At 23.3% G+C, this 17,580-nt stretch overlaps 4 protein-coding genes across 4 annotated transcripts; 2 read left to right on the forward strand and 2 right to left on the reverse strand.

The window, feature by feature from the left end:
• Positions 1–120: 120 nt before the first annotated feature.
• On the reverse strand, positions 121–1,084 carry PVVCY_0400800 (conserved Plasmodium protein, unknown function; the record flags this gene model as incomplete). Its single annotated transcript, XM_008627758.1, has 5 exons — positions 121–194; positions 293–376; positions 459–591; positions 760–839; positions 925–1,084. The coding sequence occupies 5 exons, from the start codon at positions 1,082–1,084 to the stop codon at positions 121–123; spliced, it is 531 nt and encodes a 176-aa protein (XP_008625980.1).
• A 625-nt stretch (positions 1,085–1,709) lies between these two features.
• Positions 1,710–7,005, reverse strand: PVVCY_0400810 (serine/threonine protein kinase, putative; the record flags this gene model as incomplete). Its single annotated transcript, XM_008627757.2, has 3 exons — positions 1,710–1,787; positions 1,926–2,009; positions 2,392–7,005. The coding sequence occupies 3 exons, from the start codon at positions 7,003–7,005 to the stop codon at positions 1,710–1,712; spliced, it is 4,776 nt and encodes a 1,591-aa protein (XP_008625979.2).
• Positions 7,006–9,640: 2,635 nt separating this feature from the next.
• On the forward strand, positions 9,641–11,704 carry PVVCY_0400820 (N2227-like protein, putative; the record flags this gene model as incomplete). Its single annotated transcript, XM_008627756.1, has 1 exon — positions 9,641–11,704. The coding sequence occupies one exon, from the start codon at positions 9,641–9,643 to the stop codon at positions 11,702–11,704; it is 2,064 nt and encodes a 687-aa protein (XP_008625978.1).
• Positions 11,705–13,388: 1,684 nt separating this feature from the next.
• Positions 13,389–15,940, forward strand: PVVCY_0400840 (asparagine synthetase [glutamine-hydrolyzing], putative; the record flags this gene model as incomplete). The annotated part of the gene is made up of 2 exons (XM_008627755.2): positions 13,389–13,468; positions 14,281–15,940. The coding sequence occupies 2 exons, from the start codon at positions 13,389–13,391 to the stop codon at positions 15,938–15,940; spliced, it is 1,740 nt and encodes a 579-aa protein (XP_008625977.2).
• Positions 15,941–17,580: the final 1,640 nt, after the last annotated feature.

Raw genomic sequence — 17,580 nt, forward strand, 5'->3', positions numbered from 1 at the left:
AAATTCATGATAAATTAATTTTTAAACTATCTACAAATTTATATTAGCAAATGCTTAAAATTTTAATTATTTTAAACAAGATATTTTAAATTAATATTATCATAAAAAAATGGATTATTTTTATAATTCATCTTTTATATTTTCAGACGTCGTCTTTCTTTTGTCGGCGTCTATTATTGGAAAAGTTCGTCCTTCTGAAAAAAGTATTTTTTTATCATATAAGAAAGTAGGAAATATAAGAAAAAAATAATTAAACAAAGAATTACCAAAAATAAGGATAAGTAAAACCTACCTGGGAATCTCTTTTCAAACCCGATTTGTATGTAATCTATTTCCTTTTGAATTAAAAAGTATGTGGCTAGATTTTCAGTAATTTCTACAAACGTTTAACATTAAAAAGGATGTAATAAAATATGTTCAGAAAAAAGGTGTGTAATTATTGATTTTATTATTATTACCTTTTTTTTGATAATAACATATAAATTCTCCAACTCCATTTTTTTTAAGTTGAACATTCATCATTGCATTTTGTAAAAGTGTCATGTATTTTTCACCAAGCCTCATTAAATTAGAGTGGCTTTTATATATGCTCTGGAAATAGGAATTGCAAATATAATAATGAATAAATTAAAAAGAGTTGAGCTATGCTCATAATAAATGGTAGAAATAAATAGCAGAATATCCAACCATCCCATGGTTATATCCACACCCAAACTGACATATATACAGACAAATATACAACTGCTTAAATATACTTACATAGTCACCGTCAATTCGAATATAAATATAAATCTGGGTCACATAAGTGTAATTATCTTCATAAGCTATTTCGTCTATGTCTGTTGAAGGTAAATTATTATTTATATGATCATGTGCATATTATTTTTTTAAAAAAATAGTGTACATTATTTTGTAAAAACACACTTTCAATATCATCCTCTAATCCAGATAAATCCAATTCTTCCATGTCTTTTTCAAAATCACGATTTAGTGGATTATCATTTTTTGGTTGATTTAAGACTTGACTATTAACCAAATTTAATTGTATTAAAATTAATAAAAAAAATAAGTAATATATTTTCATTTTATATTAAAAGTTTTAAAAAAAAAAAAACGCATACATATGTACAGATATGTGTAAGCAGCAAAATTTTTATACATGCGTTTTAACATATAAAAAATATATTTATAACTTAATTATTATATAATTCACAAAAAACGATAAAAAAAAAAACAAAAGGCAAAATAATAGAATAATTAACCTAATGCTTGATTATGTAAATATAAATACGATAGGACGTCGGAAGTGATAAATATTTCATGTATGTACACGAAAAAAAAATTACATATTAAATAAAATCAAATGAATAATATATTTTTAAAAAGTTTAAGAAACAAATAGAAGAATGATATCAAAAATTTTTTAAATCGCATATAAAAAGAATAAATTAAATATCAAGTTGTCATTCAATTTCCTACAGCTATTCTCCACTATCTTCCTCTATTTCTAAAACATATATATAAATATATATACATTTCTTACACCCATAAACAAAAAAAAAAAAAGAAAAATGAGTACCAAATGAAAAATAGCATCTCCAATTTTATATTTTTGCACAAATTAAAAGCGATATTCCCCTCTATGATCATATATTTATCCATAAAATAATTTGATAATAAAGAATTAGTCTTTTTTGTATTTCTATTAATTATAAGAATTGTTTTATCCAAGGATGGGACTTGACTTCTTCGGCAGAAATGCGCTCTTCAGAGCTTCGGCTGCAAAGCTAAATTATTAAAGGGGCATCCAACAAATTAGCAACCAAAACAAACAAATAAAAAAAACAAGAAAAACAAATAAAAAAAACAAGAAAAACAAATAAAAAAAAACAAGAAAAACATGACATTACATATTTAGTTCATACCCTCAATATTAATTCGCGGGCCAATTGCGAAACAGTTTTGGGAAAGTGAAAATCAAACTCCTTAATTTGCTCAAATACTCTTTCCTGCATTGAAAAAAAAATAATAGAAAGGCATACATGTAGACAGGCAAAAAATTGTCCTCATTTGGTTGTGACAAAACAAGTATATAAGTGAGTAAGTAAGTAAGTAACTAACTAACTAAATAAGTGAGTAATAAATAAGTGAGTAAAAATAAGTGAGTAAAAATAAGTGAGTAAAAATAAGTAAGTAACTAAATAAGTAAGTAAAAATAAGTGAGTAAAAATAAGTGAGTAAAAATAAGTGAGTAAAAATAAGTGAGTAAAAATAAGTGAGTAAAAATAAGTGAGTAAAAATAAGTAAGTAACTAAATAAGTAAGTAAAAATAAGTGAGTAAAAATAAGTAAGTAACTAAATAAGTGAGTGGTGACTTGCGTTGGTACATACCTGCGAATTGTCTGTGAAGGGGGGAAAACCAACGAGGAGCTCAAAAATCACGATGCCTAAGCACCAAAGATCAGCATTGCAATCATATGGTATTTGGTTAATAATTTCTGGAGGCATATAATCTACAGTTCCACAAAAGGTACTTCTTTTTTGTCTTTTATTTTTTAATTGACAAGAAAAACCAAAATCAGCTATTTTAATAATACCATATTTATATATTTTACTAGCATGTTCATCACTATATACATCGCTATCAGAATAATGAATTAATATATTATCAGGTTTTAAATCTCTATGTATAATATTAAAATTATGTAAATAAGATAACGCATCAGCTATTTGATAAACATATAATGCTACTTGTTCTTCTTTAAATGTATCATGTTTTAGTTTCATTTTATTTCTTATAGATCCACCATTAGCTATTTCTAATACTAAAAATAAACGAGTTTTATCTTCAAAATAAGCTATTAAATCTAATATATTTATATGTTTTAAACTTGATTGTATAATTATTTCTTTTAATACTTGTCTTTCTATTTTTAGTGATAAAATTGTTTCTTTTGCCATTACTTTTAATGCAACTTGTAAATTCTCTTTTCTTATAATAGCTTTAAATACTAATCCTGTTCTTCCATTTCCTATTGGATGTTTATCAACTATAAAATCGTTTTGTTCATAAGATCTTTCATTTTGTTTCAAATTAAAAGCAAGTAATGGTTGTAACATTGCATTAGTATCACTTTCTTCATCATCTTCGCTATCCTCTTCTTCATAGCCTTCTTCGTTTTCATTGTCTCCCACTTTATCATAATTTGCATCATTATTAATATTATTTAATGTGCCATCTTCATTCTTTTCCTTTTCTGTCTGCTCGTGATGTAATTTGTCTTGTTTATTTATTTTTTTCTTCTTGCCCATTTCATTTTCTTTCCTCTCCTGCTCTTTAGCTAGCCACTCAAAATAAGACAACTCTTTTTGTTCATCACCATTATTAAGAGAATTACTTGTATTAACATTTTTAGACCCTTTTTCATCCTTATTCTTCAAATATTTCAAAGACTCATCATTTTTACTATCATTATTATATGTGTTAATGTTAATGTAACAACTTTGGTTATGTGCCTCCTGTACAGTATAAGGGTATTCACTATCACTTTCACAATGCCCTTTTTTATCTTTTAAAAATAACATATTGTCATAATGAATTTGTCCATTTTTACTTAATCTTCCATACTTATTATCACAACCATAGTCATCCCTACTTCTATAATTATTTCGACAATCATATTTATTTGCATTTTTTTCTATTTCTTTCTGATTTCCAGGAGGAATCGAATTACTTTTTATTTTATTTTTTTTCATCAAATATTTATATTTTTCCATTTCTTTGCTTATAATATCTTTATTATTATTGCTGTTATTATTCTTTTTCTTATTACAATTTCTATTGGCATTATTTTCATTTGGCTTACGTGTGTTATGGGGATTTTGATTTATGTTATTGTTAGGTGTGCACTTTTTATTATTGTAATTGTTTGAACTTTTCGTACTGTTTTGATCCTTATTTATTATTTTGTTATATTGATTTTTTGTTTGTGGATTAATCTGTTTATTTTCTACAACAGGATTTATATTGGTATTAATTTTGGCTACTTGGTTGAATATTTCTCTTTTTTTTTTATTTATTTCATCTTTTTTTACAATCATATTATTTTTTTTATCCATAACATTATTAGTAACATTAGAGGAAGAACTAGTTTTATTACTATTCCATTTAGTTACATATTTATTATTTACTAAACTTTTCATTCTTAATTTATTATCTTCTACTTCTTTAACTTTAGATCCATACTTCATATAATTATTATTTTGTCTTTTTACAAGCAAAGTATTTTTTGTGCTTTTTTGGGTACTGTTACTTGAGGGTAGTGTATGAATCCCCTTGTTATTATTTACTCTTTCTCTATTTAAAATGGTGGTCTTTGTCATATTATTACTATTAATAGTATTGCCTTTGCTATTACTATCTATATTTGATTCCTTTATGCCTGCCACATTTTCACGTAAAACTTCACTGCCACCATTTCGCTTGTATAATGGAACCTCCTTTTTTTCTTCCGTTTTACTATTAATAGAACTTTCCCCTTGTAATCCATTTTTATTATATCCATTATTAGAAACATTTTTATTATTAGACAAGAAGGATTTTGTTTTACTTTTTTCAAAATTTAGATTGTTACGGTTTTGAAACGTTTTTTGATTAAATACATTTTTATTCTCATCTGCATTCTCGTTAGGATTTTTTTTTTTCATTCTTTCCAAGAATGATGTATTATATGTTTTATTATATTCTATTTTTTGTTTTTTTTTTACTTTTTCGTTATTATCTTCTAATTCTTTATTCTTATTTGCACTATGCTTATAATTACTATTTACTGTATTATCTATTGTTTTTTTCTTGGACTGAATATTACTTAAATTTGTATGCATATTAGAACTAGAAATTTTTTGAATGTTATTTTTTGTTATCCCATTATTTCGTGATATCTTACTATTTATTTTATCCAAGTTTGTATTGATTCTGCTAACTCCGGAAACTTTATGACGATCCAAATTGTCCTTTTTATTTGTTTCTTTGAAACTATTCTTTATTCCTGTCTTTACGTTATTTTTTAAATAATTAGCATTAGACACACATTTATTATTAGAGGATAATGTATGAGTAGAAAATAATCTTTTACTTATTGATTCATTATATTTGCTTTTTTTTATTAAATTATTTTTATTTTCAATGCCTTTCTTATTTAGTAAATTATCACCATCTTCATCATTTTTATTTTGACCTTTATTCAAAACATTATTTGTGTTATCTACTAATTTATGTTTATATGTATTTATAGTATCGTTCAAATTTCCAATTTTTTTTACTCCATCGCTTTGATTTTTACCATTGTTAGAAGATAAGTCATATTCCAAATTATCCTTTTTTGCATCTTCATTGTCATTATTATTCTTATAAATAATATTTGACTCCTCTTGAGATAGACTAATTGTATTTTTAGTATCTATAGGTTTAGAAACATCTATTTTTATATCATTTAAAACAGCATCATTAGATTCAATTTCACTTCCATCTTTCACATCATTATATAATAATTCTCTATTTTCATGATTATTATTATCCTCTTTATTTAAAATAGTATGCATACCATATTGTTCTTCACTTTTATCTTTATAATATTGATGATTTTTATTTGCGTCTATCAATTTATTTAATGTCTCATTATTTTTAACAAAATCAGTATTACTATTATAATCATTCATAGATTGGTCTTGTTCATTATAAGAACAAGACATCAAATCATATTTATCTTGTTTAAATTCATTGTCATAAAAATTATTCCCTTTCTCTTCATTGTAATATTTACCTTTTACATCAGTTAAAAATTTTTCCTCAAATTTGTTACTTTTAGTCCCATTTATTTGTGTCGCCAATTTGCTATCATACATAAAATTACGCCGAATAAAATTGTCATTATTATTTATCTTTTCTTCTTCTATTTTACATGAACGAGATATAACATTTTCATCAGCTTCCAAATAAGGGTTTTCAGAATTGTTTACTATTTTATAATCATAATTACAATTTTCATTTGTATTATATGAATGAGGATTATGAGCTTTTGCACTATTGCTACTATTTTGATTTATAATGCTATACAAACTTTTTTCCGAATCAGATATATTATGGGCCCTACTTCTTGTCTTTTCCATATTTTTTACATTCATTATATCATTTTGTAAATTCTTAATTTTTGAAATATCTTCAGACATATCCTTAATGTGCATATATTTTATATTCATACGTGAATCATTTATATCTATTTTTTTATAAGTGTTATAATAATAATCTTTATTAAGAGAATGATTGGTTCGTTTTTTTTCATAAGTTTCTTCTTCCATTTCTCTTTTTCTTTTATAAAAGGAGTCTAAACTATTATTAGCCTCTTTAACTTTTTTCATATTTTTACAATTATAAGAATAGTATTCATTATTGTTGATGTTATTGTCTTTTTCAATATCATTACGATTGGTATTCCAATTATTATTATTATCTCTTAATATATTTTGATCTGCATATCTTGACATGTTTATATTTTTTATTAGTTTATCATCACTGTTTTTAAAATAATGATATTCATTATTGTTTATATTATCATTTTTCCTATTGTTTACAGTATCATTATCTTTACCCTTAATAATGTTAGTAGTATAATTATCCTTCCTCATGTCTGTATTCCGAATTACATAGTTTTCATTTTCACTTTTTGAAAAGAATCGTTGATTATTATTTTTAATATTTACTAGATTAGTTGATTTATTTCCTGATATATTTGTTTCTGCTCCGACACTTTTATTAATGTGGTGTCCATTTTTATTATACATGTTATTAGAATCACTTATTTGATCATGATAAAATCTTTCTACATTGTTATTTTTTTTTATATTTGTGTTAAATTTTAATATGTCATCATTGACTAAGTTGCTTGTATTTTTGTTTAATACATTTTTTTCTTTCAAATAATTGTGACTTTTTATATTTTCATTCATATTTATACAGTTTAAAACATGAAATCTTCGTTTATTAATCGAAATATAAATCTCTGCTTTTGTATATGATAGGAATCATATTTGTATTCTTTATAGAATATGTTTTTTTATGCTATCAAAGAATATGATTTCTCTCTCATATGTGTAAGTATATGCGCATTGATAGCGTATATATACGTACTTTTATGTTTATAATATATATAATACAATTTTATGTGAAAATTTCCCTTGATTTATAAAGAGATCAAATTCGGCATTTCAAATAAACGCATACACTTTTGTAATATACATATATTAATTTATTTTACGGGTGGCATATATAATACTTCCCATATGTATGCACATAACGGAGATTATATGGGGGCTATATCTTATTGAGATAATATATATGAAACAAAATGAAGTGTATATGCTTATTGAGTTTGGGACTCATTGGACCCTTAATATATATATGTGAATATGTACATGAGTATGGACATTTATAAATATATGAATATGTGTGTAGATACTATATAAGTATAATATGTATGTAAATGTATAAACATGAAATTATATAAATACATACGTATGCACATAAATACATATAAAACATATGCGAACAAATTATGTGTGCATATGTATACATATATACTTTTTATTAGCGCGCCATTTATTCAGTAGAATAAAAAAAATAATTTTAATTTTTTTATTACAATTTTTTTCAATTCATTGTCTTAGATCTCTTTTTATATTTATTATTTAAAAAATATATATAATTTTTATTAATTTTATTAATTAAAAAATGTTAAGTTATCTTATGTATTATTTATAATTATATTTTTTTTATTTCGCGTTCATACGTTTTTTCGCCTATTTATTATGATTCATTTTTTTCTTCAATAAATTAGCTGGAAATATTTTTTTTTACCTGCACAGCAATATTTTTTTTAATTATTTTATTATTTTTTTTTAAATATATATTGTTAGACATTTACACACAGTAAATAAAAAATATATATATAGTATAGCAATGCGTTTATTAAGTAAAAATCACGTATTTGTGAAAAAAATAAAATACGGAATGGAGAAAAGAAATCGAAATATTAAGCATAATTGCGATACATATATTTATCAATAAGTTTTTTTACAAATTAAGAAAGAACTGGTAATTGTATTAGTGGAGGAGTTGGCTGGATTGAAATACTTATGAGATAAGCTCATAAAATATTTACATAAGCGTTACACATATGTATTATACATATGAGACTGATTACCTTTAAAGGGTGTTCCTTTTTTATAATTCAAATGAAAATATAAAAGAATGCATAAACATATGTGTTTATTTTTATCTTAAATATTGTCTGTATTATATTTATTAAATCGGATGAATATCTTATCACATATAAAATATGGAATACAGCCAAATTAAGGTTGTATTAATTACAAACATATTATGTAAACTCAACGAATATTGTAAAATCTAGCTAGCCAATAACGTATGTTACTCCAAAAAAATGAATGAAAAATATTAAATTTCTTATCATTATCCTTTGCATATAATATGACCTTATTTTTAAACTATTACAAAAAGGAGTCCACATTCTTATATACCTACATTATGCTTATACATATACCATCAAACATTTTTAAAGAGGTACTAATGTTTTGTTTATTTTATTTTTTCATTTTAATCATTATTACCTAAACAGACACATTTGCCAATTGGATAATAATTTGTGTTTATATGATTAAAGGGAAATACGAAAAGTACAAACAAATAGGGAAATAAAAAAATCATAAAATAAGCATGAGAACAAAGAATACTGCTTATTTGCTAAAATAAAAAATTAAATGCATTCTCTTTTTTCACTCTATATATATGTTAATATATGTACGATTTTATTAATATGTATACATATTATTATGGGGCATATTCTGTGTGCTGTTCAAAAAAGGGGAAAAGGGAAAAATATAAAATAAAAAATATTACATAGCATATAGTAAATTGACTCTGAAATATACAATTAAAATATTTTCAAAAAAAATGTACATAACTTTTTAATAGGAGTAAAGGATAGAACAGCTACTATATAATTATCCGTTTTATAATAATTTATTTTCAATTATGCATTCTAATCCAAAATTGGAATAAAAGTACTGTAATTTTTTACAATTACATTTGATATATAATTTTTTTTAATATATTTTATTATTAAATTTATATAGTATTTCCTCCTAATTATCTATTTAATTTAATTTTATTTTGCATGCCACTTTTATTCTCCGTATTACTTACAAATGTACGCAATACTTTTATTTACTTTTTGCGTTGACAAACTATATAGATTATAATACAGTTTATTTTAATGAAATATGCTAATTGGTTATATAGGTCAAATGATAAGTTGCTAAAATATATTACAAATAAATTTCAAAAAAAAACATAAAAGTAGCTCCATAGCTTGTTGTAGTTGTGAAAAGAAAGCAGAAAATTATCACAACGATATTAGTAAAAAAATAAGAAAAGCCAAAATATAAAAAAATTATGTTAATAAAAAAAATTAAGTTAATAAAAATAAATAATAGATAAACATATGTATCCATGCAACACAAATAATTTGAAAAAAAATAGTACCCCAAATTAATGCAAAAAAAAATGCCAAATACTGATGAGCTACATAAGAAAGGGAAACCAAACAATGTCGCTAATATAAATAATAATAGAACAAATAATGGACATATTAATGAGAATACAAAGGATCCAAAAATATGTAATAGTCATATAAATGAACAATCTAGCAATTCTAATATGGAGATAAATTGTAATAGACAAAAGGGAGAGTACAGAAAAGATTTAAACAATTACGATGATGTAAGGGAAAATATCTTCAACAAATGTTATGATAATAGTTGTTGTAATTCTCATAATGATTGTTATGATGATGATAATAATATTGATATGCTAAATGATGAAGAAGAAAAACATTTTTGTAATGTTTGTTTTTCTTTTTTATATTATAAAAAATATTGTTTTTATGAATTGTTAAGAATATATAGAAATTTGTGTATGTTAAATGAAGAAGAAAAAAGTTTATTATCAGAATCGATTTATTGTAAAATATATAAAATGTATCTAGCTGTTTTGAATAATTATTATTTTATATTAAATATATTATTACCACAAATTTCAACACCTATTATACTTAATTTATTATCCTATACATTTCATAAAGATTGTGGGGAAAATTATATAGACGACGAAATTTGCTGTAACCATAATAATTTTAGCAATACCGGAAATGGTGCATTAAATATGGGTCATACAAAAATAGAAAAACAAACTAGTGGTAGTAATATAAGGAAAAAATCGAGAGAAGAAATTATAATAAATACAATAATAGATAATTTAACAGAGGAAGAAAAAGCTAATATTGATAAGATATATAATTATAACAATTTAGATGCAAGACTTTTATGTAAAGATGAGCCATCAACAATATTAAATGAAATAAAATCAAAAATCATGAATAAAAAAAAAGATTGTGATATGCTTAAATTGTTTGATAATCAATCTGAATTATTACTATCAGATGATAATAACCAAACTGATAAAGATCTTATAAAAAGGCATCATGTAGAACATAATGACAAGGTAGACTATCATGACGAAAGCAAAGCTAGTGAAATAAAGGAAACACATTTGCCAGAAAATAATACTATATTAAAAGATGAAAAAAATAAAACTGAAAATATAAATGATGAAGAAAATAGTACAATCACAAATACTGATAATGTAAATCTTCCGAATCAACCAGAAGATATTTCTGTTTCTATTAATCAAGAAGAATGTAATAATAATGAAAAATCAGAACATATATCACCAGGATTAAGAATTACAAATATGTATTCTCCATCTCTTGATGAATATTCATTAATACAAAATATGAGTAAAGTACGAAGTACATTAAGACAATTTGTTCGTGATTGGTCTATTGAAGGTATAGAAGAAAGAAAAAATGCATATGATCCAATTTTAAAAAGTTTAGAAAAATATCTACCAATAACTGATAATTATACACCAAAAATATTATGCCCAGGATCAGGGTTAGGTAGATTACCATATGAAGTAGCAAAAAGAGGTTATAAAAGTCAAGGAAATGAATTTTCTTATTTTATGCTTTTATCATCGAATTTTATTTTAAATTATTATAATCAAAAAGATTCATTACATATTCAACCATATTGTATTAATACATTAAATAGAAAAAAAAGAGATGATCATTTAAAAATTATTAATTTACCAGATGTTAATACATATAATAAAGATGTATTAAATTCTGAATTTTCAATGTGTGCTGGTGAATTAGTTGAAGTCTATTATGATGAAAAAGAACAATTTGATGGAATATTAACATGTTTTTTTTTAGATACAGCTAAAAATATTTTTGTTTATATTCGAACATTTGCAAATATACTTAAACCAAATTCATTATGGTCAAATATTGGTCCATTATTATTTCATTATGCTGAGATGCCAAATGAAATGTCTATTGAATTAGCATGGGATGAAATAAAAGTTATTATTTCAAAATGGTTTACTATTGTAGATGAAGAATGGATAGATAATTATTATACTACAAACATAGATTCAATGATGCAAGTACAATATCATTGTATTTTTTTTAATGCCATTCGAAATAATGTGCCTGTTGAGGATTAGCTTTATCCCTTTTTAACAGCTGTTATCTAAATAATCAATAATATTTTACGGATCATAAATGATACTATCGATTAGTATATAAAATAAACTTGTTTTGCTAAACATTATTCATTTGTTTATTTTATTTTTTATTTTTACTTTTTTACGTCTCGCGTCTTTTGTTAGAAAATTTAAAAAATAATAGAAGGCATAATTTGAATATATGCATATGCATGATAAAATTAAAATCTTTCCAATTTTTTATAATTCATTATAACACCGTGTATTTTTGAACATTTCATGAACATTTACATTTATATGTTTTTAATTGTTTTAACTTATACATGGTACTGCTTACATATGTACCTACTATTAATTATTATACAATTCTCAATATTAAACAGTTATTTAAAATAATAATAATAAATTTGACTGACATTTATAGCCCATTATGGTACATATATTACAAGCCGCATACCAAACAATCGTTTTGTAAATATATGTACCTACATACAATATAGGTAAAAAAGTAAACTTGTATAAGCACTTATCATGATAATAAAAAGAATGATAAGGAGCTTAATTATTTTCAAATTTAATATATATTATTTAAGCCCTATGAAAAATGCATAAAATATGCAAATTGTGAAAATATATAATCTCATATATTTTATTGTTTAGTGAATTATTTTAATCAGATTGTGATGCATGTAAAGTTATCTACACAGCAATTATTCAGATGAGCTGGGTAAAGTTTATCATCATTTTAAAATAATTCTTAACAAAGAGATATTTTAAGAAAGTTTTGCTAGCCTATCCATCATATATAGAAAACATTTTTATAATGCTTAAAAATACGAAATTCAATAATAAGGGAAATTATTATTTTGTTATTTAAGAGTTTGGTTGTTACAGCATTTTTTCTTAAATAATTTCCCTTAGCAAATATTAAAAATTGTTGAAAAAATGTAAAAATTAAAAATATATTTATGAAAAAATAATTATAAAAAATAAAACTATAAAAATATATTTATAAAAAATATAAATATAAAAATATAAAAATAATAATTGTGGAAGGTAAAAATTATGAACATATAAAATAAAAGCATATTAAAAAAAAATATATCTAGCCAAAATATAATTTTTTTTATAAAAAAAATATTAACATGAAATATAAAAATAAGCCAACCACATTCGGATTTGTGAAAATATAGGAATGCATACAAAAAAAGCTGTAATAGTATATATGCATATATTATATATTATGAGTACTTATTTTTGCAATCTATATAATAACGAAAAAAACGGTAGCGCCTATTTTTCATTCAATTTCATACTACAGGCTTGAATACTACCATCACTTCATATATATACTATTTTATCTGCACACTAAAAAATATGATTGTAAAAAATATCCTATAATTTTTCTCCTGTATATATAAAAAAAATAATATTAAAATAAATAAAAAATAAAAAAAAAGTAGGTGGATATAGCTATTTGGTCATATATTTTAAGCATAAATTTATTATTTAAAAATATCCTATATATATATTTTTTTTATAATAAAGGAACGATTATTTTACACAAAAATTGTAAATAAGAAATATATATAATATTAAATTTAATAATAATATATTTCCTTTAAATATAAAATATTTTTATAATTAAATTCTGCAAAAAAAATAAGTATTCACATATAAAATAATGTGTGGAATTTTAGCTATTTTTCATTCAACTATTGAAACCAATCGATTAAGAAGGAAGGCCTTAAGTTTATCAAAAATGTAATATATATATTTTTTAAATAATTATAAGATCAGATGATACATATATATATGTGAGCTTACATTTTATGTCGATATAACCACTGGACCTTTATTCTATTCTTAATATAGTAGAGAAAAAATGATATTTATTCGATAATGTGTGCAAATGAGTTGTCATTGTTTAAAGGGGAGAAAAAATTATATTTTTCAAATTATAGTTTTTTTATCGTATTTCACCAAAATTTTAGTTCCTATAACCACAAAAAATATATAAATAATAGCTATATAATTTTTATCCTTCCAATCATTTATTTGTATATATATTCTATCATATTAAAAATGTTCGTTCTTATATTTTATTATTCTTAACAAAATGTACCCTTAATATTGTTTGCCTTTTGTGTATATGATATAAAATTTTTAATATTTCAATTGTTTGTACATTCATTTTCAATGATATGAATTTATCTACATATATGTCGTTGCATTTATCTGGTTATAGTCTTGGGCTTATGACAGTTCGTTGCAAATGGGTGGCGGTTCTTTCAAAGGTCAACTTAATAGAAACAAATATAAAAATGATGTAATATAACACTCCATATGTTATTCCCCTCAAATTAGCACACTGATGTATTCGGATAAAATTTCATTTTTTCTGTAGCAAAAAAATATTGTACAGAAAATATGTTTGGTTCACGTATTTAGATAATATAAAATTCCAGTGGTTATATCTTTGTCAATCCATAAATGTATTTGCTTTTTTCAGCACATTCTCATTGTGCCTATGTATGTATATGTATATATAATTTCATGATTGACTTTATTCTTAGATTACGACACCGAGGGCCAGATTGGAATGGCGTAGTTGTCGAAGAAAACCAAGATGGAACAACAAACGTATTAACCCATGAAAGATTAGCAATTGTAGATGTATTATCAGGACACCAACCATTATATGATGACACAAAAGAAATATGTTTAACTATTAATGGAGAAATATATAATCATTTAGAATTAAGAAAGTTAGTAAAACAAGATGTTTTAGATGCATTAAAAAGTAAATCAGATTGTGCTATTATTCCAAACTTATATAAAATATATAAAGAAAAATTACCTTCTATGTTAGATGGTATATTTGCAGGAGTTATTAGTGATAAAAAATATAATACATTTTTTGCATTTAGAGATCCTATAGGAATATGTCCACTTTATATAGGTTATGCAGCAGATGGCTCAATATGGTTTGCATCTGAATTTAAAGCATTAAGGGTATATTGTGTAAGATATGTAGCATTCCCACCTGGTCATTATTATATGTGTAATAATGGAAAAGGTGAATTTGTTAGATATTATAGTCCCAACTGGTGGAAATTAGATAGCCCTATACCCAATACTAAAATCGATTTAGAAAAAATACGTACTACTTTAGAAAATGCAGTAATTAAAAGATTAATGGGTGATGTACCATTTGGAGTTTTATTATCTGGTGGTTTAGATTCATCTATAATTGCATCTATAATTTCAAAATATTTAAAATCAATAAAAAATGGCACTACTGATAATACTAATGGAACATGTAATGGAAATAATAATTTAAACACTTTAAAAAGTTTTTCTATTGGATTAAAAGGTTCTCCTGATTTAAAAGCAGCTAAAGAAGTTGCCGATTTTTTAAACACTGATCATACAGAATTTCATTTTACAGTTGATCAAGGTATTGATGTATTACATGATGTTATATATCACATTGAAACATATGATATAACAACGGTTCGTGCATCTACACCTATGTATATTCTTTCAAGGTTAATAAAAAGTAGCTGTATTAAAATGGTTTTAAGTGGTGAAGGATCCGATGAAATATTTGGTGGATACTTATATTTTCATAAAGCACCAAATGCCGAAGAATTCCACAGAGAATTACAAAGAAAAATACATGATCTACATATTTATGATGTCTTACGAGCAAATAAATCTACTATGGCTTTTGGTATAGAAGCAAGAGTACCATTTTTAGATTTAGAATTTTTAGATTTAGCTATGAATATAGATCCAAAAGAAAAAATGTGCTCAAATAATAAAATTGAAAAAGATATTTTAAGAAGAGCTTTTGCTGGATATTTACCTGATAATATTCTTTACAGACAAAAAGAACAATTTTCGGATGGTGTTGGTTATAATTGGATTGATGGATTAAAAGAACATGCAGAAAAAAAAATATCAGATGCTCAATTTTCTAGAGCTCCTTTCCTTTTTCCATATAATACACCAAAAACAAAAGAAGCATATTTATACCGATGTATATTTTATCAATGCTTTCCTGAACAATGTGCTCAAGAATTTGTACCAGAGGGCCCATCTATAGCTTGCTCTACAAGCAAGGCAATTGAATGGGATGAACAATTCAAAATAAATCCTGACCAATCAGGTAGATATGTTTTGAATATACACAAACATTCAAAGACTCTTGAGGATATAAAAGCCGCCTAAACAATTGATACCACAAAATTTAAGAAAAAAACAAGAGATGGACTGAAATAAACATATCCGATTATATGTAATACGGGAAGTCAGTTTATATGCACACCCCTTTATATACTTTTTTTTATTAGTGGATTTCCTGTAAGCGTCTAGCTCGCACTAATATAAATTAACATTGCATATAAATGGTTATTCCTTATGTCAAAACAATGCCGATAATTAACAGCATACGTAGTTACAATAATTTTATTATTGTTTTAAAAAATGTTTAATATTTTCAATTTAAATTATTTTTTTAAATTCTCTACAAAATAGTTTACATGTATTTTGTACAGATATGCATGGGCATAAATTTTTTGAAGGTCCCATTTTTTTACCATTATTTTTTATCATTATTTTTTATCATTATTTTTTACCATTATTTTTTATCATTACTTTTTATCATTACTTTTTATCATTACTTTTTATCATTACTTTTTATCATTACTTTTTATCATTACTTTTTATCATTACTTTTTATCATTACTTTTTATCATTATTTTTCATGTTGTTCCATTGTATTTGTGACATATAAAAAAGTAAATATGCACAAGTTATATATAAGTTTATCATTTATTCAAATATTGTCCTTATTTATTTTATGCAACTACACTTACAAACAAAGAGAATTTATCCGTTTCCCTCCTGACACTATTAAATATAAAACACATCCATTATTATGCTTGACTTATATATGGGTATTACATATATACTGCTTGATTATAGCCATTTATAAATATTAAGCTAGTAATTTATGGAAATAAAAATTTAATAAAACCTCATTTTTATATTACTTTATATAAAAATATTAAAAATAGTATGCTATATATATTTTTTTTGTGCCTTTTAAAAATTGTAAAATGGAAAAAATCAATGCTTTGGCAATATAAAATTTTATAGGGAAAATTGTTGTTTATATAGGTAAAATTTTAAGGCTTAATTTTTTTTAATACCCTAACCATATTAAAATTATATGCATATATATATTAATTAAAATAATTTATTTTACATAATTATTTTCCTTGACTGCACTTTGAGTACTGCAAAATTTATGTAGCCCCTTTCACATATTATTTATTGCATATAAATAATAAAATAATAACAGTTTATATGTTTTGTTTTTACCCCGTATAGTTTTAAAAAAAATGTAAGGCTTATTTATTTTTAAGTAGGCTTAATGATGCATATAAAATGGAAAAGGGAATTCCAATATTTTTAAAAAGATAAAATAAATAATAATTATATTAGTATGCATAACTTTTGTATACATATTATATATGATACAATAAATAACAGCACCAAAAAATATATAAATATATACAAATATATATAAATAATATAATAAAAAAAAAAGTATAGATCACAAAAGTATATATTAACACATATATTTTTATATACATTACGAACAAAACTTCTCTTGCTTTTTTTTTATTTTAAAAATAAATAAAAATATTGTGTTTTATTTTTTATAATAAAATAATATAATTATTTATGTATAGAGAATAAATAATTTTTTTCCAATCCTAGAATTAATTTTCATTATTTAAAACATTTTAAAACACTATTTTTTAATAACTTAAACAAATTGGAAATTCATTTAAATTCCAAAT

This window comes from Plasmodium vinckei (assembly GCF_900681995.1).
Source record: "Plasmodium vinckei vinckei genome assembly, chromosome: PVVCY_04".
NCBI classification, from domain to species: Eukaryota; Apicomplexa; class Aconoidasida; order Haemosporida; family Plasmodiidae; genus Plasmodium; species Plasmodium vinckei.